Raw genomic sequence first — 27,053 nt, forward strand, 5'->3', positions numbered from 1 at the left:
TCTTAAAGTATCCTTATCCTTGGCTATGTCTTCTATTACACATTGTTTTCCCAAGAATACCCAGGTTAATATTGTTTGCATTTGATGGTATCATATCTGTCTATATCACCAATCCTAATTCTTTAAAGAAATTGCTGGATTAATGCAGAAGTTGGGATGTATCAAATACGTAATTGGCACACATAGAGCTGAGAATTTTGAGCTTTATATAACTGATAGCATGCATTGAAGTTAATGTTCTTTTTTCCTCCCTTCTTCCTTCTCTCTTTCTACCAATTTCTTGCTTCCTTTCCCTATTGTCAACATAAAACCTATAAAAATTTTTTCCCTTGCTCCTGAAAATCCTGCAGGATGGACATGTAGAGGTAGCACGTCTACTTTTGGATAGTGGTGCTCAAGTGAACATGCCTGCAGATTCATTTGAGTCTCCACTAACATTAGCAGCTTGTGGTGGACATGTTGAGTTAGCAGCTTTATTGATAGAAAGGGGAGCAAATCTTGAAGAAGTTAATGATGAAGGTTATACTCCCTTGATGGAAGCTGCTCGTGAAGGACATGAAGAGATGGTAGCCCTCCTATTAGCACAAGGTAGGAAAATTTTACCTCTGTTCTTTTACCCAAGTTGGTTTGGATGTCTTCTTCAAGGATGTTAAACCAGATCATTTCTAAGTTTCCTTCCAGCTTTATATCCTATGAACATATGCAGTTACTACTAAATTTTATTTTTATCACATAACTGTTACATATCAACACAAAATATTTGTTTGCATTGGTTACAAACTCAATGAATATAACAAAAATAAAGAAGGCAGAAGTGAATATCTGAATTTTTTATAAACATATTTTAGGAAATTTTGATAACTAATTTGATCTATCTTCATGGCTACCCTAGGAGCAAATATAAACGCACAGACAGAAGAAACACAAGAAACTGCTCTTACTCTAGCATGCTGTGGAGGATTTTCTGAAGTAGCTGATTTCCTAATTAAGGCTGGGGCTGATATTGAACTCGGGTGCTCAACACCTTTAATGGAGGCTGCTCAAGAGGGACACCTTGAGTTAGTTAAATATTTGCTGGCAGCAGGTATGTGAATTACTTTAAAATGCAAAAAAGGACAGTAGATTGCATGGCTAATTTTTAAAATTAATTTTAACTTTGTCAGTGGGTAGTCCTTCCATCAACAGAGATCATAGCCCCTTTGTATTTTTGTTTGTTTGTTTGTTTAGGCAAGTGGGGTTAATGACTTGCCCAGGGTCACACAGCTAGTAAGTGTCAAGTATTTGGTCTGAGGCCAGATTTGAACTCAGGTCCTTCTGACTCCAGGGCCAGTGCTCTATCCACTGCTCCACCTAGCTGCCCCCACAACCCCTTTGTAACAAAGTAGATGGTCTTTGAGAGTTGCTGAGGCCAAATAATTTATGACTGCAGTCAGTCTATTAATGAATCTTTTCAACTTATCTAGTGTAATCCTTTGAAAATGGATGTAGTGCCCCTTACCAGTCCCATGCTTTGAAGCTTTTCCAGCTTGGTTTATTACCTGCTAGAGCTTGTCCTCCATAGGCAGAATCTTTGAGAAGCAAAGGTCACCCCATGCCAAAATGAGCCATCATCAATGGGAGTACTTGAATATGGAACAAAGTTACATTTTGAAAGAGTTGTTAAGATTCCTTGTAAAGTTTCATAACCGTAAAGTACTATATGAACACTGAACTATTTATTATTTATGATTTGTACTCAAAAAGTATTTCTTGTTGAACATACTCTTTCTGTTAGGTGGTTATTGATCTCTGAATCAAGAATAGTAGCTACCATCATTACCATGTCCATTCTACAAATAAGCATGATGTTAGGGTTTTCTTAATTCTGTTTATTCTCTGGTTATCTGTAAGACTTACAGAATGGGAACAACTTATTAATGGGCAATTTTTTTCTTCTTTGGCTGGAGGAACATAAAAATGATTTGTAAATTATGTAGTGTTTTGCAAAAATCAAACATTTCACTCGTTTTTCAGACTGATAATTTGAAATAGCATAGACATGTTTCTGAACACATGCATGTTATATTTGGGTTTTTAGAGTGGTGAGGTAATATTAGGGGCAGTTTGTCTACATGTACATTAGATATCTGATTGACCATGAGAAATGATATATGTAAGTCTGAATAAATCAAAGTGCCTTCTGTTAATTCTGGCAGATTGGTTGCAAATAAAACTTTTATAAATTAAGAAAATAAAAATTATCATTCATTCAATAAACTTTTTATGAAATGCTATTATAATTTTGGTGATAACTTTAGTACAATCTAGCCATAGTTTTTTTTTTGCTTTGAAAAATTAATTGAAATTAAACTAAGAAAAATTAATATTTTGAATTATGCTTTAAATTTTGAGCTAATACTCAAACTAACTGTGAAGTTTACTAATGTCTTCCCTTTGACCATAAATACTCACATACTATTAATCAGTGTATATATGTATTATTTGGCCTCTTTCCCCCACTATATGCACTGGATTGTGAGAAGAGTGTTCCATAGTCTTAAGTGCTGTTCGGCCATTTTCCCTATTGTCATCTTTTCATCTACTTATTTTAAGCTTAATTTTTCTTTTTTTAACTTTCTTTTTTTTAACTAATTTATTTTTAGTTTTCAGTGTTCACTTCCATAAGCTTTTGAGTTTTAAATTTTCTCCCCTTCCCTTTCTGCCTCCCTCCCTAAGATGGTGTGCAATCTGGTATAGGCTCTACATATACATTCCTATTAAACATTTTCACATTAGTCACATTGTGAAGAAGAATTAGAACCAATAGAAGGAACCATAAGAAAGAAGAAACAAAACAGAAGAGAAAGAAAAGAGTAAATGTGTTTTGATCTGCATTCAGCTCTGTAGTTCTTTCTCTGGAGGTGGATAGCATTTTCTGTCATGAGACTTTTGAAGATGTCTTAGATCTTTGCATTGCTTAGAAGAGCTAAGTCTGTCAAAGTTAGTCATTGCACAACGTGGCTGTTAGTGTGTACAACGTTCTCCTGGTTCTGCTCACTTCACTCAGCATCAGACCATACGAGTCTTTCCAGGTTTTTCTGAAGCCTGCCTGGTCATCATTTCTTATAGCACAATACCATTCCATTACATTCATATACCACACCTTGTTTATCCATTCTCCAGTCGATGGGCGTCCCCTCAATTTCCAATTCTTTGCCACCACAGAAAGAGCTTCTATAAATATTTTTTGTACATGTGAAACTGAATTATTCTCACCAATGCCTTGCATAGTTATTTATTTATGCTTACCTGTTTTGCACCATTAGAGAATATGATCCCTAGTTACATGGCAAAGTACATAAGATTTATTAGACCACTTGGGTGATTTTTTTAATGAGGAAAATAAACATATTTCGAAAGTACTGTGCAATTCTTTAATTTTACCTGATTTAGAAATTGAATGGTAAAGTGCTTTTCCTTTGTCATCTAGGGGCTAATGTTCATGCCACAACAGCAACAGGAGACACAGCTCTGACCTATGCTTGTGAAAATGGGCATACTGATGTTGCAGATGTGCTACTTCAAGCAGGGGCTGACTTAGTAAGATAAAATTACTTTTTTGTGTTTTTATATGGAAATGATCATGTTTATATTTTCCTTTTCAGAAACAGTACTGAAATTCTGTCTTGCATGTTTTATGTAAATAATGTTATTAGACAGCTCTTCTGTCTACCATGCATGTGCTGAATGGATGTGTCAGAGTATATAATATTGAAGGGCAGGTGCCTTAGCTGTTGACGTTAGCTAAGTTTCTCATGTTGCTTCATGATTTTTCCAGCTGCTCTCGGTAGAACATACCACAGATTCACTGACATGCACAGAAGCAGCCTTAGAAATATCTTTAGGGACAGCTAGGTGGCACAGCGGACAGAGCTCAGGCCTTGAAGTCAGGAAGAACTGAGTTCATATCTGGCCTCAGACACTTGACACTAACTGTGTGACCATGGGCAAATCACTTAATCCTGATTGCCTCACTAAAAAGCAAAAAACAAACAAAAAAAACCTTAGGATGATGGGGTTTCTTTTGTTTTTCAGATCCCAGAAAATTAAACTTTCAATAGCTTTATTGTCTCTGAATGCTTAATATGAAAACAGAGCCACAGTTTCCTCTTAACAACTTTGATTGCTAGTTATTTCTGATCTTCCAAATCAGAAGGGAGATGCAGATATAGTAAAAAAAAAAAAAAACCTGAAACAAAACCCTGTAAGTTATTAGTTTTGTTTTTACTCATTCCATTCCACTTTGAGAAAATAAACTTTGGGTCCTTTAAATTTGCCAAGTTATGTATAGCATTTCTTCCAGATCCCAGTTCTGCGTATTTCTGCATAAAATCCACTCAGATGTACAAAAGAATTGTCATCCAGTTGCCATAACTTGTCTTCAGAAACTTTGAAATACACTTTATGTATTTATTCTTGTGTTCAACTAAAGTTTTTAGGAATTCATTTGAAAAACAGAATAGCTTGGTCTGACTCCTTATTCTGTAACATTTGTTTTCAAAACAGTATACCACCAAAAAAAATTGGATTGTAAAAATATAACTTTCTAATAGTAATTAAAGGACTTAATGGTACTTAGCTTTTATTCATATCCATAGAGACCTTACTCTGTAAATTAAACCTGCAGGGAAACCTCAAGTTCAAAACAAAACTTCTAGCACTACTTTGCTTTTGATGATAATAATAAAAGATTTGTTATGGAAATCAGATTACTTTATCACCTTTCTAACATCTCCTTCCTCTTTCAGAATGTTACTTCTGTAGATTGTACAGGAAAATGAGAGCTGAAATATTTATCACTTGATGGAAAAGGATTTAGATATAGGTCAAAAGCTTATAGATACTCTCATAAAAGTTTAATTCTTGTCCTCTGAATTTTTATCTAGGCTATCTCAACTATACCTCTTTTACATGGAAGAGTATTGTATCTTTTATATATGTTCTAAGTCTTTTATTTTAAAAAGAAAAATCTCAGCAAAGTTAAAAGGAATTTTAAAGTGTGGCAAACCTCACAAACTTCAATTAATTGATGGAAAACCCAGTCTGAACTAGTGAAAAATGCAAGTCAGAAAGTATGGTTCTGTTATTTTCTAGAGAAGCATAGTGTAGTACAGTATGTGCTCAGAAGGTTTGACTTTCATCAGTTTTGTGTTATTCAGTGTGTGACCCTGAACATTTTATTCTTTTGTGGGTACTTCATCTATAAAATGAAGGGGTTTTGATCTCCAAGATTGCTTGTAGTTTTAAAATTCTGTTTTAATGTGTAATAACTGAAGAAAATTGTAATATTGACCCTTTATGTTCCAACAACTAATGAATAGATAAAAGAATTCTGTTTAAGAATGTTTAGAATTTTGGATAAATTAGAGTATTTTTGTTGTTGTTGTTGTAGTTGTTTTTTAAGGCAATTGGGATTAAGTGACTTGCCCAGGGTCACACAGCTAGTAAGTGTCAAGTGTTTGGTCTGAGGTCATATTTGAACTCAGGTCCTCCTGACTTCAGGTCCGGTGCTCTATCTATCCACTGTGCCACCTAGCTGCCCCTAGAGTATTTGTTAATAGCTGCTTTTAATGTAGTCAGAATCGTTTAGCTTGAAATATACTTACATAAGATGTCCCAAAAGTCTTAATATGGTTTTATGTTTTAATGACTTCAGAAATACAAATGTTACAAATTTGTTTTTAAATATTTGAAGATTAATTATTTAGATTTTAAAAATACTGATGTTTCTTACTAAATTTAAGATAATAAATGTCTTGTACTGTAATCAATCTAGTTGCTTTTCAAAATTTATAAAAATTTTGATCATTGGCTTCTCAGTATTTGAAAGGGTTACATTTGTAGTCCCTTAGATTAAGATCTTCCATAGAATAAGGTTTTAATGCATACTTGATATTTTGGACATGACCTTGCAAGAAAAAAAAATCTCATGGAGATAGAACAGGTGACAGTCTGAGAAAGTCATGTGTGATGTATAGCTCTGTCTTGTTAAAATTAAAATAAAAATTTATTATTCAAAATTCACAAAGCTAAGTGTAAAATAAATTTAGATAATTGGATTTTCAAATTTTGGAGGGGGTATGTTTGTAACATTTATGCTGCAGGAGTTACTGGAGCTTGAAACTGCACCGGGACTTTTGGAACACCTTGTATTTAAGAAAGGCTTAGATAAATTAAATTAAATAAAAGAAATAGAGATCTGTAACAGATTATAGAGAAGTTAAGGAGGGCAGCTAAGTGGCACAATGGGTAGATCACTGGCTCTGGAGCCAGGAGGACCCGAGTTCAAATGTGACCTCAGACATTCGACACTTATTAGCTGTGTGACCCTGGGCAAATGACTTAACCCCAATTGCCTCGGGGAAAAAAAAAGTTAAGGATGTTTAGTGTATAGCCCTAGTCTTTTGAGGTTGATGACATAGAGGGCAACTATTTTATCCTCCCACAAAATATCATTTGGTTTGGTTCTCAGAATATTGGACTCTGGTTCTTACTCAATAAGAATAGTTTCTTATTGTCTTAAAATGATTTTTCCTTGAATAGATTAAAATATTCTCCTTGCAAAAACCTGGCCATATTTTAAACCATTTCTTTGTTATTGGAAGGTATTCCTAGTACACATTAAAATATCATTAAGAATTTCTTACTTAATAGAATCTGTAGTAATTAAATATTACTGTTCTTTTTAGTTATACACAGGATGTTCTCTTTCATTTCTTAATCTGTTAAAATATATTTCATAGTGGTCAGATCAAAATTAAACTTTTACTTTGCAGACCCTGTTTTGTACATAGATACAAATTTTTGGTAGTAGGTTTTATAGCCTTCTTTATTTAGATACTGGATCAGACTTTGGAACATAACTTTTAGCATACTTTTTCTTAAATACAGTTTGGTGTTGATCTTTTTCCCTAGAGGTGACTACTGAAATGCCTGGATTTAAGCTTCAAAGAATTTCTTAGGACAAAACTATGTAGATAAAATGAGCATTGATCTTTTTGGAGGAGCTCTCTTGGGGAGGTAGTGGGGAAGACCTAGATGGAAGAATTGTTTTCCTTTGTGTTTATTTCTAAGAAGGGTGTTTTGTCAGTGTCAAAACATTTAGGCTTGTTTAATGAGACAAGCTACAGGAAATTTACATGAATTTCAAATATTGAATTACATTTTGAATTTTCCTGAAGTCCTATTCTGATTTTGCTGTGGAGGTGACGCTAAGATACTGAAAGGTGATACCTGCAGAGCACAAAAGCTGAGCAGGTCCTACCTGACTGGCTTTGAGTATTGGTGCAGTGGTCAGCTATAAATGTTCACTGCTGGAGGATCAGCTTAGTTAAGTTCAAAGAGGTTCATCACAAGTTTGGCAACAGAGTAAGGAATTTTTTGGCCACATCAGCTCTTAAAGACCATCATATTAGTTGTAGATGGGATATACTTTGTATTGACTGAACACTGAATAAACAAACCACAGGTTATTGTCTATTTTAAATTTTTATCACATTTTGACATTAAAACAGGAATGATTCCTTATCCTAAGTATAACTTGCTTTGTTGGTATTATTTCTAATCTACCTGCATAAATAAATTGGGCTTATTAAACTATTAAGATAAAATTGAGATACTTTAATAGTAGTTAATTCTAGATGAGCCAATACACATAATTTAGAATTGACTTTTAAAAAGGAATACAGTGGTTTTCTCATCTCATAGATTTCTTTGTAACTGAAAATTTCTGATTTACCTAAATTAATTTTTTTAGTTCAGGTGATAGTATCTGAAACTTTTGATATAGTTCATAATACTGGTATTTAGGCTCTCCTATAGATTAAGTATTTTTTAAAGGTGATAGTAATTTTAATGATTAGTTAAAGAAAAGAATGCCTGGGAGGACAGAACAATAAATATCCTTTTCTGTGTTACAGTGACATCTATTATAATGATACCAAATTATACCTTGATGGAAAAAAAATCAGTATTTGAAAAATACTGATGCCATTGCTGAAGACTTCAAGACCATCTCAGCACCACCAAACTGCACAATTTAACAACTAGTTTTAGAACTTAAGAAAGCATCCCTTAAGATTGTTATCCTTAGGCTAAACAGTTCTTCTTCAATTGCTTTTCTAATATCCATTAGCATTATATGATTGGCCTGTATCTGTCATCCAGATATTTTCCATTACAATGTGGAACATTATACATGGCAGTAAACATTATAATTGTTAGGGTACCCCCCCCTGCTTTTCCTGATAGCATCTTTGTCTTTGTTAGGACTAGGTTTATTTTTCTGTATTTGGTGCCCACAGGCAAAAACAGATGGTCTGAACCTATGTAAGAGAATTTATATCAAAGAAATTACCAATTGCCGGCCCTCTAGAATACCTACTCAAGAAGAAACAGTAAAAGACTTTCTTTGGAAGACCCACTTAAATCTGGTTCACTGAAAGGTGTAGAAGTATTTTCTGTATGCTTGATTTCTCTGAAAATTTGTCATCTAATCTGCTTGACTAAGTAATTTCCTTCTTAAATGAATTTAACAAGCCTCTATTTTAATTTCCATCATCCTTTGTTTTCAAGGTATATTTTGGTACTAAAAATTTTTCTTTGTGAAAATTAGGATTAGTTCAGACTTAATACCCTGATACTCAGGCATTTTAAAATAATGGATCCTTTCAGGGACTTTTCATTTAGTTTCTGGAAGGGTACTAAGAAGGATCCTTCCAAAGGCCTTAGTTCTGATAGTGAGCTTGGACTTTGAACATAGGTTACTCTTTTATGCAATTACATTTTCTTGATGGGGGTCACTGAAATGTTTTCATGGGTGATATGCTTCTCCTTCCCACGTAGTTTGTGGAAAAAATATAATGTCTTGATTCAGTTTTCAGCTTTACATGTTAGTTTTAGCATTTAAGCCATTAAACATTTGACTGACTTACTGGACTGTATCAAAGAAGTACTGTAGAAACAATATATTTGGATTTGTCAAAGCATTCAAGAAGTTCTCTTGTAATATTCTTGTGAACAAAATGGAGAAATGTGGGCTGGTTGTTAGAATAGATAGATAGATTTGTTACTGACTGAATGACCAGTCTGAGTTGGGAGGGAGGGAGATCTGTATTCATACTTAAAAACTTGAAGCTAAGATTGCCTTGAGCTGAATGTATTATATATGTGCAAGAACTAATAAAAAAATCATCAGCACTATGTTTTTAAACAACTATCTCTCTAGTTGTAAGTTATTTTAATGTCATTACTTAATTCTGTGAGTGATTCAAGAGTTTGGATACTGACAAAATAGTCCTAGGAGGCATAACGTTTCCATCATAAGTCCTCTTCTATTTTAACTTAATCTTTTTTCTCTTCCTTTATGAAATATTCAGTTCAATCTTAGCTTCAGCAAATATAAGCCATCACTTTTTGTAGATAGTTTGTTGCATGGAGTTGCACGAAGTATGGAACTAACTGGTGTATCCTAAAACCTGTCCTTTTCTTCCTATATAACTCCCAAACCTTTTTCTTTTAAACTTGTTTACCTTGCCTCTTCAGGGAATTGATCCCACAAGTTTGGTTTTGTAGTTATCGTAATTGCAGTTGACAGTGAAACTCATATTTAGATTCCCTAGAAGCATGCCACCTTGGGAATGGATGGGAATAGTACTCCTTGCTTCCTGTTCCTACAGGGCTACTCTAGCATTGTTTAGATCTGGAAGAAAGTAGAGCTCTGAAGGCCTTTGTGTTAGATATATAGTTCATATATGTATACATACTTTATAGTTCACTGATTTTTCTCTCTTGTGATAAAGTTTAAGAAAAAGTTTAGAACCTGCTATAAAACATTTAGGTAATATTCCAAATGAGTGGTAATCATTAATTCATTCATTCTTAACTCATTTTACTTTCATTAAATTCACTCAGATCTTCCTTCGTTGAAGTAAAGGTGATCTTTTTACTATTTTGGCTATCCAATAGTGTTGACCATAATCTTAAGAGCTTATAATTTAAACCTTCTTACTTTTATGGAAGTTAATATTATATATATTGCATCAGTGATGAAACTTTCGTTTGTTTTTTTTTTAATAAGTTTTATAGGCCTTTGTAACTGATTAGCATCTCCTGAACATTTAAGTTAATTATAGACCATGAATTCAATAGGACTTTTGATTTTTCATAGGTTTATTTTACTGGTTGAGTTAACTGTTGGACATTTCCCCAAAATAGTAAGACCAGATGGTACTTTGGCTGTACTGATGCTCTGTACTATGATGTGTTCTATTTCAAAAGTGGGGGTTTAATTGGCCTTGAAGACAAGACCATCTAAGTAAATACAGTCCACTGAGCTTGGTGTTAAGTGATTTTGTTATAGATTTGCTGCATAAAATTGACTATTTGGACTTTTCATTTGAGTGAAAACAAATTCCAAAAAGTTGAATTTTCTTTGTGTTATCTTATGAATTAAAAATTGTAGGTGTGTGCTAGCCTTCTTTTGAAGGTAGCTCTAGTTTTAGTTTGGAAAACTTGAGCGATAACAACACTATTTGAGTTCCTGTAGCCTTCCTCATAACACCATAGTTTCCTTATGCCTCACCCCTCTAATACTTTCTTCTTCTCCTCAGAATCTGTTTGTTTTATTCAGCCTGTACTCAAATCAGATTTAAGACGCTGACTCTTATTTACTTCCATAACTTTAGTTGTGTTAGAAGACAAAGGCATTAGTTGATGACTTTTGTTTATTTTTCCAGAAATATCTAGTAATTTAGGTTGAAGCTTCTTTGCTAGTATTACTGGACCATTAAAAATATATTCTGCTTATAAGTCCATTGTTTCTAGAGATGAGAATCTTTCAGAGAAGAATTTTAGTTTTATTGCTGAGCACCTGAAATACCAGTCACTAGGTCTTCATGGCCAGGTGTGATTTTAATTTTTGGAATAAGACCCGTGAGTTCTTCTTTTTCCTTCCGCAGGACAAGCAGGAGGACTTAAAGAAGACTATTTTGGAGGGCATAGAGACGGCCAAGCATCAGGTGAGGGTGGCCTTTGATGCTTGTAAGCTACTACATAAGGATTAGATGCTTGTAGATAAGTAGGGCTTTGTATACCTGGATTCTATCCTTGAAGTTAAAGAATCCAGTGGGTAGCAAGGGAAGACTTCTTCAAAGGAGAAAGCAGAATCTCAGTAAACAGAGAGCTACACCTGAGACATGTCCCCTTAATATTCCTTCCAAGAGATAGACTTAGAATCTCCCTGAGGAATAAGGATTGTCTTATTTATGTTTTTGTTTGTTTGTTTGTTTTTGGTGAGGCAATGGGGTTAAGTGACTTTCCCAGGGTCACACAGCTAGTAAGTTTCAAGTGTCTGAAGCCGAATTTGAACTTAGGTCCTCTGACTCCAGGGCTGGTGCTCTATCTACTGCGCCACCTAACTTCCCCCATGGATTTTCTTATTTAGATAGTTATTTTAAGCTGACCCTTTAGGAGAGAGTTAAAGTTACTAGGGAGGCCTCAACATTTATTGTCAATTTCACTGATATTTAACTTTGTTTATTTACCATTAGAAATCTAGAATTTACATGTGTTGTAGCATTATGTTTTTGTATAAGCCTTCAAAAAAACTGTCTTTTCAAGCTTAGTGAAACTTTAACTTTGTTCAAGTCCTAATGTATATAAAACTTTACTTTTAAAGTTTTCTTCTTAGATTTCTTTTATTTGCTTCTCCTAAACATTTTTTAAGGGTGAAGGAATGGTCTAGACCTGTGATTTCATTAGGCTGGGGAACTCCTGTTAACAGAAATTGCAGCTTGTCCTCCATTTTTTTATTCATGTTGTGGTCAAGAGAATTGCCAGAGGCATTGAAAGGTTAAGTGACTTGCACTGGATCATACCTACCAAGTAGAGACAGGACTTGATTAAAGTCTTTCTCATTCCAAGGCCGGCTTTCTCTCTGTTACACCATGTTTCCTTCTGAAATTAGTGTCTAAGGCTGATGCATTGTTTGATTTAGGAAATTCTGAGCTGCAGTAGGGCTAAAAAGTCTTTTAACATCCGCACTAAGTCTAACGCCAGTATAACACCAGTCTAACACTCCTCCCAGGAGTGAGAGGGAGGGTGCTACCAGACTGCCTAAGTAGAGGCAACCTGGCCCAAATCAGAACTGAGCCCATCAAACTTTCTGAGCTGATAGGGCAATGGGGTTAGGCTCAGGATTGCACTTTTAGTCTAGGGATAAGAAGACCTAGTATTTAAAAACAAATTATCCCCCCCCTCCCGAAATTAATTGTCTAAGAAAATAAATATTTGAATGTTAAGACATTTGATATTCATTGTGATCCAGAGAGATTTGCTTTAATATCATAAACTCAGGGTAGATATTGTGTTTTTCATTACAAATGAGTCTTTCCTCCATAGATTAATTCCTATCTTTTATGGAGATGTCATTTGCCTTTAAGATCCAGCCGTTTTTTATTTTGTCATCACGCTTTAGAATTTAAATTATTTTCTAGCTTTCGGTATCAGGGATGCATAGGATAGAAATTGTTTTTTGTTTCATTCAGAATAAAACTTTTACCTTCACTATGGGATGTATTACTGAAATATAAACTTTAACATACTTTTAAATGGTTTGACTCCTTTCTAGCCCCTAAATTTTAATTCTGTTTGATACTATTTGGCTTCATAGTCTTCTGGAATCTTTCTGTGATGAGAGCAATAATCACAAATTCAGATATTTTGGAACTGGTCTCTAATAGCTATTTATAATATGCATGGGTCCATCCTATGTCATTGTTGAGGCCAGTTCTCTTTTGTTAGTTCTTTGAACTATACTCAGTTGTATAGTTTCCTTTGGCTAAATTGTGAACCACTATGTGATAACTTTTCTGTTTATGCCTTCAGCCTATGATTTTAGGCCAAATGCTAAATATAACTACTAGAATATCAATTCAGCTTCTACATGTTCCTCAAGTATTTTTTAATGTTTTAAGAAAAAGTAGGGTTGGGTTTTTTTTTCTTTTGTACATTTTATTTTAGCAAATCAGGAAGGGATTTTTTTTTAAGGCAGTTGGGGTTAAGTGACTTGCCCAGGGTCACACAGCTAGTTGAACTGAGGTCCTCCCGACTCCAGGGCCAGTACTCCATCCACTGTACCACCTAGCTGCCCCTTTAGGAAGGGATTTCTTAACTTTCCATTCATTCTTCTCTTATGCTTCGGTAGTATAGTTTTCATAAAAGTTTCTTTAGGTGTCTTAAGAGCTTTACTTACATAATCATACTGAAGATATAATCTCTAATTGTTTCTTTTTAAGTCCTGTCAAGCCTGTTGGTAGTCAGCCTATTTTTAGGTTTATGACTGGAAAGATAATATAGATGATTCACCTTGTTTGTTACTTTAATAAGTTTTTATTAGCTGCCCATTATATGCAAGGTAATACTGCTTTTTATTCTTTTTTTTTTGTGAGGCAGTCAGGGTTAAGTGACTTGCCTAGAGTCACACAGCTAGTGAGTATTATGTATCTGAGGCCAGATTTGAACTCAGGTCCTCCTGACCCCAGGGCCAGTGCTCTATCCACTGCACCACCTCACAGCCCCAATTCCATTTTTTTAAAGACAAATTTACTCTTATTAGTTTGATGCCTTTTAGCCATCCCAAGGGGTTTTTTGATTATAAATATTACTGCAAAGTTTGAATAAGCAAACCTATAACTAGGGAACGAAGAATCAGAAGTTATTTATTTCCAAAAACAGTTCAATTAGGAAAAAAAAATTTAATTCAGTTTTACTTTCTGTTCCAAATTCTTTCCCTGGCTCCACTCCTCCACCCATTGAGAAAACAAGAAATACGCTGCTCATTATAGATATGAAGTCATACAAAATATATTTCCACATTTGCCATATTGATATTTTTAAAAAGGGGAAAAATATGCTTCAAACTTATTTCTGAGTCTATCCTGTTTCTGGAGGTAGATAGTATTTTTCATCATGAATTCTTTGGAATTGTGGTGGATCATTGTGTTGATCCAGTTACATTGTATTAAACTGTCTTTGACAGTTGATTATCTGTGTAAACTATACTCCTGGCTCTACTCATTTCACTTTGCATCAGTTCATGTAAGTCTTATCAAGTTTTTCTGAAACCATCCCCTTCATTTTTTATAGCACAATAGTATTCCATCACATCCATATATTATAAGTTGTTCGTCTATTCCCCAGTTGATGGGCATGCTCTTAGTTTCCAGTTCTTTGCCACCACAAAAAGAATTGCTATAAATATCTTTGTATATGAGTCCTTTTCCTTTTAAAAAAACTGTTTATATGTGCATTTATATATATGTGTATTTGCATATACGTGTATTTGTGTGTGTGTGCGTGCCCCGTGTGTGTGTATTTATCTTTAGGGAGAGCTTGTAGTGGTATTGCTGGGTCAGAGTGTGTGCACAGTTTGTAGATTTTGGGGCATGGTTCCAAATTGTTCTCAAGAATGGTTGGACTAGTTCATAGCGCCACAAACAGTGTATTAGTGTACCTCTTTTCCTACTTCTATTCCACCATTTGTCAGTTTTCTTTTCTGTCACAGTAGCCAATCTGATAGGTACAAAGAAGTACCTCAGAATTGTTTTAATTTGCATTTTTCTAATTATTAATGATGTAGAACATTTTTCATACGATGATAGCTTAAATTTCTTCCTCTAAAAACTACCTGTTTATATCCCTTGACCATTTAGCAATTAGAGAATGGTTCTTATTCTTACAAATTTCACTCAGTTCCCCATATATTTGATAAATGAGACTTTTATCAAAGATACTTGCAAGGATTTTTTTCCCCAATTTCCTGCTTTTCTTCTGATTTTGGCTACATTGGTTTTGTTTGCATAAAAACTTTAATTTTATGTAATCAAAATTACAATTAGGAAAAAATATTAACTAGCCAGTGAACGAAATATTAAAACAAATTCCATTTCCAGCTTAACTGAATTAGACATTAAGGATCTTCCTGGGTGATACTTTTGGAAAATGCTAACTCTTATAAAATATGCAGCCTGAATTTTAAAGCTATATTAGACTGTAGGTACGTTGTAGGCAAAATAGCAGCATCTTTATGTCCTAAGTTTTCATTTTTTTAAGTAATATTTTAAGTTCCATATTTTCTCTCTTCCTTCATCACCTCCCTCTCCTTGAGACAGTAAGCATTTCAGTATAGTTTTTTTATGTTCAGTCATGCAAAACATATTATCATATTAGTCACGTTGTGAAAGAAAACAGACTCAAAGGGGGAAAAATACAGAAAATAAAAAATAGCATACTCCAGTCTGGATTCAGACTCCCATTAGTTCTTTCTCTGGAGGTAGGTGGTGTTTTTTATCATGAATCCTTTGGAGTCTTGGATCATTCTGTTGCTAAGAATAACTAAGTCATTCACAGTTGATCATAGTACAGTATTGCTGTTCTTCTCCTTGACCTAAATTTCTCAAATACAGCCTTATTGTTCTTCTAGGAACTTGAGGAGAGAAATATATATATTTGAAGGGTGAGCAATTTTTAGTCCTGATAATAAGGAGCATCTTGGGATTGGTCACTTTATCTTTTAAGTCTTACAGTTATTGCTCAGTCATTCATTACTATCCAACTTTTCATGACTATGTATACCATCCTGTCCATGGTGTCCTCTTGGCAAGGATACTGAGTACTTTGTCATTTCCTTCTTCAGTGGATTAAGGCAAACAGAAGTTAAGTGACTTGCCCATGGTTACACAGGTAGTGAAAGTGTCTGAGGCAGGATTTGAACTCAGGTCTTCCTGACTCCAGGCCCAGTGCTGTATATCCACTGAGCAATCTAGCTGCCCCAAGTCTTTTTGTTTCATTTTATATATGCCATATTTAGTATCTACCTCCTAAGTTGGAGTCCCACCTATAGGAATAAATAGTAATTCAGTGTCACCATAGTAAATTGTGACAGTCTTCTTTCCCATTTGACTACTTCTTTTGATTTCTTGTTTTGTTGACTTCTCGTACTCACACATCCAATAGAAAGTGAAAACCAAATCATTAAACTCAAGGTAGATTTAGCAATGATGCTTTTTCACAGTTGGAGAGAAAGTACTATCATAAGGAATATACAGTAGGTTACAATGTGTCAGGGATCAGGATGGGAAAATTAAACAACTCTCCAGATTTTTCTTGAGTTAGATCTCCAAAATGTGACTTTATTATTTTATTTTAAATTAATTTTAGGAATAAGATATACCCATGTTAAAATATAAGAACAAAAGCATGTTACAAAGCCAAATATAAATGATTTCGACATTGTGCATAAATTTTGTCCTCATTTTTGTGGATGATTTAAATTAACCATAAATTGCATGATGTGCTACAGCAGCTAAATGGAGTCAAAACCTTTTTTCCTTTTAAATGAGGAGATAAAAAATAACACAAAATTAAATTAAACCTTTTTTTTTTTTTGGCAAGGCAGTTGGGATTAAGTGACTTGCCCAGAGTCACACAGCTGGTAAGTGTTATATGTCTGAGGCCGGATTTGAACTCAGGTACTCCTGACTCTAGGGCCAGTGTTCTATCCATTGTACCACCTAGCTGCCCCTAAACTTTTCTTTAAAGTGTGGCACTGGGGGCAGCTAGGTGGTACAATGGATAGAACACTGGCCCTAGAGTCAGGAGTACCTGAGTTCAAATCCGGCCTCAGACATATACACTTACCAGCTGTGTGACTCTGGGCAAGTCAGTTAACCCCAATTGCCTAAAAGCAAAAATAAATAAATAAACAAATAAATGAAGGGTGGCGTTATAGCCATAAGTCTAGTTTAAAATATTTTAGAGTTCACATCTTGTATTTAGTTTTTACTTGCTAACTACCAGATCAGATAGAGATGCTTTATTGCCAGGGAGTTCTCTTAATTTAGATACACAGTCAAATAAAATAAAAAACTATAACTTTCCATAAGATTAAAAGATACTAAATACCTATATAAAGTACTACAAAATCAGAGGTGAAGTAGATGTTTGATCACTTCTATGTTTTTTCTTTTTGATCTAGCAGAATTTATCCCACAGCTGAAGTGTGGTTGCCATCTAACAAACCCTGCTATTTATCTTTATTGAAATATTCTAGTAACTGAAAGTTTGGATTTCAGAGTCAGAAAGTTCAATTCAGGCTCAGAAGAGGAACACCAAATTTGTCTTCATGATTTGTAAGAAGACGAGAGCACTGATCAACTTTTCCAGATGTCATTTCCTGTGTATGTGTGGAATAAGAGCTTGATAAAGACATTCTCACTTCTTTTGGGATGACATTCCCCATCATTAATTACAATATAGTTAGAGCAAGCTCATTTTCAATGAAATTTGGTCTTAGGCAGTAAGATTGGGATATGTTTTTTCATTCATGACAAGTGCTGGTAAAATTCAATCATTTCTGTTGCTACACTGCTTTCTCTGTTGGCTACTCAAATATTTCTTTTTAAAAAAAAACCCATTGCTTGTTGGGACTTAATATTCTCTTTCTTCCCCATTTCTTCATAATTTACTTGTTTGTCTTTACCAGTCAAACCCAAGAAAAAATGTGGGCTTTTGAAAAATTCAGGTCCTTCTGATTGCCTGATAGGCCTAAGGTTCCTTTGTATAGGACATAGTTTAATAGTTTGAGAAATAATTATTATAAGGTAGCTTAGAGTTAGTTAGATGGAATTTTTGGATTAGTTGGAATATGAGTATTATCTCTAAATAGATATTTCTTGATGTGCAAAGGTGAGATTCCTGTTAAAATGTTATACTGTGTCATCTGCTTTGTACTTCTTTTACTCCTGCTTGTTTTCTGAGATGAGTTGGATTTGGGAGTAGGGAAGAATCAGGTAGGTAATGCCAGATGAGTTTTTAAATTATGTTTTGATTAAAGATCTGGCTATATTTGATACACATGAATTTCGGGATAGTACTGTGTATCTAATAGAGGCTTTTGATTAGTTGACACTGATGTGTGATTCTTTTTATTATAACAGGAACATGAATCTGAAGGTGGGAGAACTCCTTTAATGAAAGCTGCCAGAGCTGGTCATTTGTGTACTGTACAGTTTCTTATTAGCAAAGGTAAAGCCCTGGTGATTGTTTCTAAAACTCTGCAAGATAGTTCTGAATTCTGCCCACGTGTCAGGATACTTTATTGTCCATAATCAGTCTGGTTTTAAAGCCCATAAATTCTATATTTATTCTTTTTTTTTAAGTAGATATGGTTAAATTTACTCAGTTTGCATGCAGATTTTGTGCCAGTTAAAAGAAACTGCATCTACAAGGTTCAGTAACATGTCTACAAAACCTACAAAGAATTTTGAGTTAGACAAAATTCTCTGTGTCAATCTTAATTGAAGAAGACAGCTGGTGAGATCCAAAGCCTTATTCTGTAGGCAGCTCTGGTTGAGGTTATGAAAAGTAGGATAAGGTTGCTTGTAGTCTCCTTCTATAACAACTTCTAATCTTTACTACTAGTAATGAAATTCACTTCATAAGGATACCTACATTTATTAATGACTAGTAAAAACAGTATCCTATATAAGTGTACCTAAGGGATTGGTGTTCTAGTGAGAATAACGTTGCCTTACTAGCTAATATTTTTTACCATAAAGTAAGGTATGAAATTAGCATGCTTACATTTAGAAACATAAGGATATTGTTTTTAGTACTGCTGTTACTTAAAGAAGTACTAAAAACAACATTCCTTATGTCTCTGTGAACGTTTTAATCTAGGACATGTTGTCTTGCCAGACAGTTATGATGAGAATCATTTGTAATAGGAGGAAGGTAAGACACAGGAATACATGTATTTGTTTTCTTTTTAGGTAGCTTATAGATGACACAGCTGCTTTTTTTTCATAGTCCAAAAAATAATATTTAAAGAGTCATTAAAGAAAACTGAAACTCTGTTGGCTGATAAATGACCCCAACACATTTTTACTTTTAGCTCTCCTTTATTTTCTATTTAATTATACAAGATTACTCAACAACTCAGTTTAAAAGTATCTAAAAGTAATTTTAAATATTTGGAATTTTTTAAACTGTTTGGAGTTTTGGAATTTTTAAAAAACAGTCACCAGAGTAGTTAAGTTGTACAGGATTATATATTGCTCTTTAATTTTTTTTCTGTTCTTTCTCCTGTAATTCCTTTTGCTTGCTTCCTACAACTTGCTTCTGAGGGTTAATAAAGTCTTTATATTCTAGTGATTAACCTAAAAATGTTTACTAATCATTTTGAGAACTCTAGACAAAAATGCTATCCTGCTGCACGGGATTGATCTCTACTGATTCAATTTAACAAATCATTGGTCTTATATATTTTCAATTTGAGAATTTTACTTTCTCTGAGCAGTTCTGATTTGTTTCATTTTAAAACACGATTTTGCTTTTTGTCATATTTGTTTCTTTATTCATATAGGTGCTAATGTGAATAGAGCTACAGCTAATAACGACCATACGGTAGTGTCACTGGCATGTGCAGGAGGCCATCTGGCGGTTGTTGAACTACTCCTGGCCCATGGAGCTGACCCTACTCATCGACTCAAGGTGTTTTATTTTACGTTTATATGGATTTAGGTCCACTCAGTGCTAGGAACATAGATCCTTAATAAATTATTTTAGAATAAATAAATTAATCCTAATTCAGTGTTTGGCCGAGAAGTCCTATTTCTAAAGTCTTTGATTCTGAGATGCTAAATTTATAGCAGGTCACTTCATTAATTCTTGATCTTCAGATTTGGGCTTAAAAACACACACTAAATTAATTTTGATGGTAATTCTCTTCTTAGGATGGCTCAACAATGCTTATTGAAGCTGCAAAGGGTGGTCATACCAATGTTGTTTCTTATTTGCTTGATTATCCAAACAACATTCTCTCAGTTCCTGCCACAGACATGTCTCAGCTTACCCCACCTTCTCAGGATCAATCTCAGGTAAATTATAAAATTAAGTTTAATTGAGAATGTAAAGATTATTAAAATTGAATTGATTTCAAAGATAACTGCTATGGTTTCTTTTTGTTGTATTGAAATACACATGACCGTAAAGTCTTTGACCAGTGTCTTGGTCTATGGTAAATGGAAAGGATAGTGTTCTCATTCTTTCAAGCGCTTAGTATAATGATATTTGAAGCATTAATATCTTTTTATTTCTTTCTCAACCTCTTTTATTAACTTAAATAGTTTTTTTATTCAAAACAAAATTCTTTAGGGGAAAACATAAATGTTGGAGAAAATCTTTATACTGAGAGATGCTTCAAAGACAATAGCAGTCAAATATTTTCTTAATTAGGGGAGTTTGTCATGCTGAAGTCAGTTTTCCTGATTTTGTGTCAGCAATTTGACTGTACCTAAATCCAAGCTGCCAGGTAGAATGCTTTTTTCGTTAATGACCAAGATACATGTGCAATCTTTGAATATATCTTTCAAAAATATTAGTTATCCAGGTGATGTCCATGTTTGGCCATCTAGTAAGTATTAATTATCTTGATTAGTTGTATTAGAAGCACCATTAAAATGGTTCTCAGCAGGTGTTAAGGGCTATTCAAAAAAATGGAAGGAAACACATAGAAACTAATGAATCCTGAACTCTATTTTTATAAAATGAGAAAATGTTTTAAGTTACTTGGATAGAAAATTAACCATGGCTAAGTTAAGCAATGAATATGTAACATGTTCCTAACTGAAAGTTAAACCAAGCTAGGGTGCCCCGTCTGTGTGTCTGTATGTAAGTAAAAAGTTTTTCATTTTATGGGGAGTTAAGATGCTTTGTGGCATCTGAAGCCCATAGAGGAGTAAGAATTATACTTGTGAACCATGCATCTTAGGGAAGTAAAAACTTAATAATGTGGAATGTTATGGTCATAATGAACTGAACCTTAAAATGAACATTCTTGAGGTGAATCGTGAACATATCTAAATTTGTAGTGCTATTATGTTACCCAAACTGAGATGAGTTTTTTCTGAGTTGACTTTTTAGGTTCCACGTGTACCAGTGCATGCACTTGCCATGGTTGTACCTCCACAAGAACCTGACAGGGCCCCTCAAGATAGCTCCTCAACAGTCTTGGGAGTACAGAAAGGTTAGTATTTAAAATTTTATCATATAGTTTATTGCTGAACTACTTTCAGAAACTCTTGGATAGTGTTTTAATTTTACTTGGTATTCAACATTAAGAGTCAGCTTGGGGGCAGCTAGCTGGCACAGTGCATAGAGCACTGGCCCTGGATTCAGGAGGACCTGAGTTCAAATCCGGCCTCAGACTCATAACACTTACTAGCTGTGTGACCCTGGGCGAGTTACTTAACCCCATTGCCTAAAATAACAACAACCAAAAAAAAAAAAGAGTCAGCTTGATGTGGTGGATAGAGAACCTGTCTAAGAGTATGGAAGACCTGGATTCTAGTCCTACTTTTATTACATATTGGCTGTGTGATCCTGAGCAAATCATTTAATCTTTCAGTGGCCCATGGAACCCGATGATACTCTTAAGTTGGAGAATAATTTGCATTTCTATGTGTAAGGAGTTTCCTCCTCCCTAGTTTCCTAATTAATTGACACCCCTGGACACAAAAAAGAAAAAGAAAAGGTAGAAATATAGGAAAAAATAAAAGGAAAAGTAGTAGAAAGTAGAAAAACATAATGCCAAGAAAAGTAACTTTGTCTAGTATGTAACTGCCAAGCTTAGTGTATAAGTGGTTAAACCATTCTTAGTTGATTATACTAAAATTTGTTCAGTATTTTTTCCACTTTTAATTTTTTGGTTAATCAACTGTGTAGTGTGATGAAAGAAAAATAGACTATTGATCTTGCACATTCCTGATATTATAAATATGAATTCACTTTGGCAAATGAGAAGTTTTGAGTTTACTTTCTTTTGCAAGATTAAAATAATGAAATAGCTTCCATGAATATGTAAACCTAGAAGTTTGACTATGGGGAAATAGATGGATAAATCCGATTAAGTTACAAGAGATGGGGTTCTGTACACTATTTAAAGGACATGTACTTATGGGCTCTGACATTTACTTGTTTTCTGCAGTGCTTTGCTTCATATGTATAAGCTTAAGTTTTCCAATATTTACCTGTAAATGTGTTGAATGTATTTGTTATAAGGGAAGGTTCTTTTGGGGAGAGTCATTGGAAGGTAACAGTAGTGTAAAACAAAAAAGGGAAAGAGCATCAGTAAAACATTTTTTAAACATCATGATATTTTTCTAAAATAGGGAAAAGTGGTTACATTATAGGATGTTCCAAACTGGAAAAAAAAATTGTAATACTGCTGCAGGATATTTCAGATAATGCTCAGATGTAGTTTAAAATGTGAAATAATTTTGTTTTATGAGCAGATCTTAACATCCTGATGATGCCCCAATTTCTTAAGCAGAAAAATAGATATGGGGAGACATACAAAGAACTTAACAAAGGTTTAACATACCTTCTCAATTTGTATTTGGGAGTATAGTCTTTTTTAGGGCAGCTAGGTGGTGCAGTAGGGGCAGCGAGGTGGCACAGTAGATAGAGCACCAGACCTGAAGTCAGGAGGACCTGAGTTCGAATTCGGCTTCAGACCTCGACACTTAACTAGCTGTGTGACCCTGGGCAAGTCACTTAACCCCGATTGCCTTTAAAGGGGGGGGGTAGTCTTTTTCATCAATCTTCATTCTATTAATTTGAGATTTTCCACTTGAAAACTGCAGTAATAAAAATTTTCAGAAAATAATTTTTTTATCCAAGTAATACATTGCAGATTAAATAGAGACTCTATTCATTGCTAGTTGACTGTTTTTAGAGTATTTAAATTTATATTCCTCTGTTTTTTTTAACCACTTAACACGTAGTAGAGGGGAAAGAACAGTACATTTGGAGTCAGAAGATCTAAGTTCAAATCCTGGCTTTGCCATCTGTGTGCCCTTGAACAAGATACTTCATATTTCAGGGCATTAGTTTTCTCATTTATAGAAAGGATTTTGGACTAAATAACTTTTCGTTCCTCTCTAGCTCTAAATCTGTGATTGTGACAGAATAGGGTGATTGTATAGTTAGTAATCAACTAGGACAACCATTGCTATTAAGTAAAGCACATTTGTATATTGGAAACAGAATCATTAGAGTGAAAACACAAATGAAAAATGTCCTAAGTGTGCTCAGAAGTGCGTACAAGAGAACCTTAGGACACTTTAAAAGTCTACTGTCAAAAATAAAGTTTTTCAAAAACTGATGTACATACAGGTAACCTGATTTTTGGTAGTTCATTGACTCACTTCTCTTGAATAGGAAGTACCACTGCTGAGTTGAATGAAAGTGAAATAGTCTTCTTAGAAGGTTCTTTGTAAATCACTAAGCCGGAAAAAGTAATTGTCTTGACCCTAATGTTGAAGGGTAGGTTCAAGTATAATAAACACTTGACCAAAACAAAAGTTTTGATGTTACTTTGCATTGACCCTGTTGCATTCATACGTGTAAGTGTACCATAGGAAAATGTATTACCAGGAAAAATCATTTGATAGAAAATATATGATGGTAATAACTTGCACATGCAGAAAACTTAGCCATATATATTCTTTTTTTTTCTTTTTTTGTGAGGCAATCAGGATTAAGTGACTTACCCAGGGTCACACAGCTAGTAAGTGTCCACCTAGCTGCCCCTATATATATTCTTAATGATTAGAGATTTATAATTGTTTTTTCTCACTTAGTAAAATCCTTTGTCTCAGTTTTCTGCATTTTTAATGTCTTCCACTTTTATTACCTGCTTCCCAAAGTGTCTCAAAGGAAGTTAACTTCAAATAATGAAATAGCTCTTTTGTCTACTTTTTTCCCCCTACTTTAGTCAAGTCCATAAATTCCTAGTGTTTTTTCTCATCTTCCAGAATCCCCCTTCTGCCTTTCTCTTTCAGGAATCATGCTTTTAAATAATTCTTTTCATACTTCTTTATCTAGCAGTCTGATAGGCTTTAGTATTATTTATGTAGTTATCATTTATTCTCTTTCCCACTATTAGTTCACAGTTCATATTCTTTCTACCCAGGTCCTCTTTTTTCCCCGTATTCTTCTAATTTAACCATTTTTTTCATTCCTTTTCTACCTAAATATTTAGTGCCTAATGATTCAGCATTTTATCACAGCCACGATGAATACTACTATTTAAACATGAACAGCTATCTGAAAATGACATTCTTAGTTGAAGGAATTTTTAGTGTTGTCTGTTTTTACTGACTGGAGATTAGTTTTACTACCCAACCAGCACTACAGAAATGTACTTGTATATATGAAAGAGGATTACCAAACTCCCTTAAAGACTCAGTAAGATTATTAGAAGGATATTGCTAAATACTCTAAAACACTTTTGCCTTCCAAATCCTAACAATCATATTCTTTGGCATTAAGTTTTATATATGAATGAAGTCACTTCTTTCCTTTTACCTGTTTATAGCAAGGTCTGAAGAGACATGCTAAAGGAACAAACTTAACTGGTATCCATTGAAAGTCCTTTTGCTTTTGGAACCAATCACTTACTAAAGCATAAGAATGGTATTTGACTTCCTCATTTAAAATATGTTTCGTTTGTTTTTAAAATGCAGTTTTTACACACACACACACACACACACACACACACACACACACTGTGTGTGTGTGTGTGTGTATTCCAGACTGAGATAAATAAAGTATATATGGTTCAGCACCTAGAGTCTGGCTCATAGAAATAGAGCAAGTAAGACCATTACCATAAATATAAAATACTAAGGGTTTAAGACGTGTTACCTTATATAACTGAGTGTGGGGAAGATTTGCTCTTGAAATCTGTAAAGAGATGAGATTATCATCATATTTGTTTGTGACATTTGTTCTTAGGAAATTAAGCTACCCATTTATAATTCAGGGCTAATCTGAACTGTCACCTAAGATTTGTGTAGCTCTTATTGTAACAGTAAACATATTGTTATTTATGAATGTGATTTTGGATAATAAAAAAACAAACAACTAAGTTTTTGTCACTTGAAATAATTTAATATTAAACCTACACTCTAAAAAGGTTTTCTCTTTCAGCCATATTTCCCAAAAAACAAAGCCTGGTCAGTGTTCTTAGCCTGCATGAATCTCTTAATTTGCTCCTGACAAATTGTATCTCAAACCCATGGACTTTTCCTTCAGTTTTAGCAATAGAAACAGTAGAGTAAGAATCAAATGGCAAATTATAAGTCTGTCTCCAGAATCAGCCTAGTTAAATATGTAGAGGTTCATCACCAAAAGATAGCTACCGGGTAGTGATTTTTATCTGGCCACAGCAGCTCAAGAAAGAACAGCTTATTAAAAGCATGGAGGGTTTACAGGCTCTGTAAGGAGAAGGAGGGCCCACACCGTTGACATCATGGATACTTTGAAGTTTAGAAATAAAAAAATAGATGAAAGAGGAAGTGGGAAGAAGATAGACATATGAGTATTAAGTTCAGTATAGAAAACATACCGCGGAAGGGACAGTGTAAAAGAGAAGCATTGGAAAAACTCTCACTAACATTGAATCTACATTAACACATTCCCAAATGGTATTACTTTTATGGTATTACAAACTCATACAGGAAGACTAAATTTATTTGCAATTAACAAAACATATACAGGAAATGAGGCACTTATTGTTTGCTGGCGTCCTACAAGTAGTACTTGCATAACTCCCAAAATCTAATTTATGCAAGTCATAATTTAGTTGCTAACAGGAAGCTTATGTCACTTTCCTCAGTCTCATTCCCTGGAAGAGAGATGTCTGTACTGCTACATATAATTAATGCTTCAGTCTTTAGAGATATCACATTATCTCTTCCTAATCTCTATAACTGTATCTTATATCCTGGGAACAAAAGATGTGAATTGGAAATAATTTCTTGTCAAAGCTGTGGTATTTGGTTTGGGCATACTCATGCAGATGCTTTCATTAAATGCAGTTTAAACAATAGATAAAAACAACAGATTTACAGTGGGTTGAGCTGGCACTTCTCACTGACTTCCAAAAACGTCTAATTTCAAAATGTTTTTTGGAAAGAAAGTTGTTCTTAGGTGGCAAGGATAATCATGCTACCAATAAGTATATGTATTACATGCTGCTAGTATCTATTGCAATTTCTTCTTGTTACCTACCATTTTTATGGGACATTTTGGGAAGATGCATTAAATCTGCACTGTGATTATACTCATAGAGAAATAGTAGTACCAGTCCAGATCTGAAAGGAGCTACTTTGAGTTCATTCTTGTTTTGTGTACACAGTTCTAGTCACTTACATGGGTCAATTTTAATTATCTGTTATTCTAAGCTTCTTAAATGAATTTGCCTTAAGTAAGATTAACAATGCCATTGCGATCTGTCATTGACCTCAAACTTCTAGGACTTAAAATGGAGTACCACCTTATCATGACTACCAGTCTTCTCACCATTGCTTATTCTTAAGTCAGAATTATGCTGCAGTTACACAAAATTATTTCAGAGATCTTAAATGGCTTCAGGAACCCTCATGTTTTGAAGAATTTCCAAATTCACTGACCAATGTAAATGCCATATATGACTAAGGTTGTGTCCTAAACTTGCTCCTTTTCAGTTCTATTTAATTGTCACTCCCCTGAATTTCCATAATCAGAGTAGGGAACAAATACCTTAAATCATGTATATGTTTCTGTGGAATCTTAGAGTAGTAATTGTTTAAGAAAAATTGCTCAAGAAATTTTCCTTTATTTGCTGTGTTCAACTTGTAATCCAAAATTAGATAATGATATGTTTTTCTGAAGATTATTTTTAATTTAAAATTAAGCTTCTTAAAATACTTGCATTGATGTTTTGGGAAAGGTAGGAATATGACTGTCACAAAAGAAGAAGTAGCTCATAAGGACAAAGTGTTAGGCAGTTTTACACACATGATGCACCAAGTGAACTGGGTATAGCTGTAGAATTTCTTTAGTAAGAAAACAATTGAATTCTTCTTTTCTTCAAAGGGCTCATCATTTTGTTATCATTCAAGGTGTGT

At 34.1% G+C, this 27,053-nt stretch overlaps 1 protein-coding gene across 10 annotated transcripts in view; it reads left to right on the forward strand.

The window, feature by feature from the left end:
• ANKHD1 (ankyrin repeat and KH domain containing 1) overlaps nt 1-27,053 on the forward strand; it is a 122,840-nt gene that overhangs the window by 53,802 nt on the left and 41,985 nt on the right. For 5 of the 10 annotated variants that reach the window (XM_078150480.1, XM_078150481.1, XM_021005209.2 and 2 more), the window contains exons 8-15: nt 351-588; nt 893-1,084; nt 3,470-3,579; nt 10,998-11,057; nt 18,036-18,123; nt 19,463-19,590; nt 19,833-19,976; nt 21,022-21,124. In XM_078150480.1, coding sequence (XP_078006606.1) covers nt 351-588; nt 893-1,084; nt 3,470-3,579; nt 10,998-11,057; nt 18,036-18,123; nt 19,463-19,590; nt 19,833-19,976; nt 21,022-21,124 — 1,063 coding nt within the window. Of the gene's footprint in view, nt 1-350; nt 589-892; nt 1,085-3,469; nt 3,580-10,997; nt 11,090-18,035; nt 18,124-19,462; nt 19,591-19,832; nt 19,977-21,021; nt 21,125-27,053 lie in introns of those variants that run through there. The other 5 variants (XM_021005213.2, XM_021005210.2, XM_021005211.2 and 2 more) reach the window with 2 other exon arrangements.

Source organism: Phascolarctos cinereus, unplaced genomic scaffold, assembly GCF_003287225.1.
Source record: "Phascolarctos cinereus isolate Bilbo 61053 unplaced genomic scaffold, phaCin_HiC Scaffold_2;HRSCAF=192, whole genome shotgun sequence".
NCBI classification, from domain to species: domain Eukaryota; kingdom Metazoa; phylum Chordata; class Mammalia; order Diprotodontia; family Phascolarctidae; genus Phascolarctos; species Phascolarctos cinereus.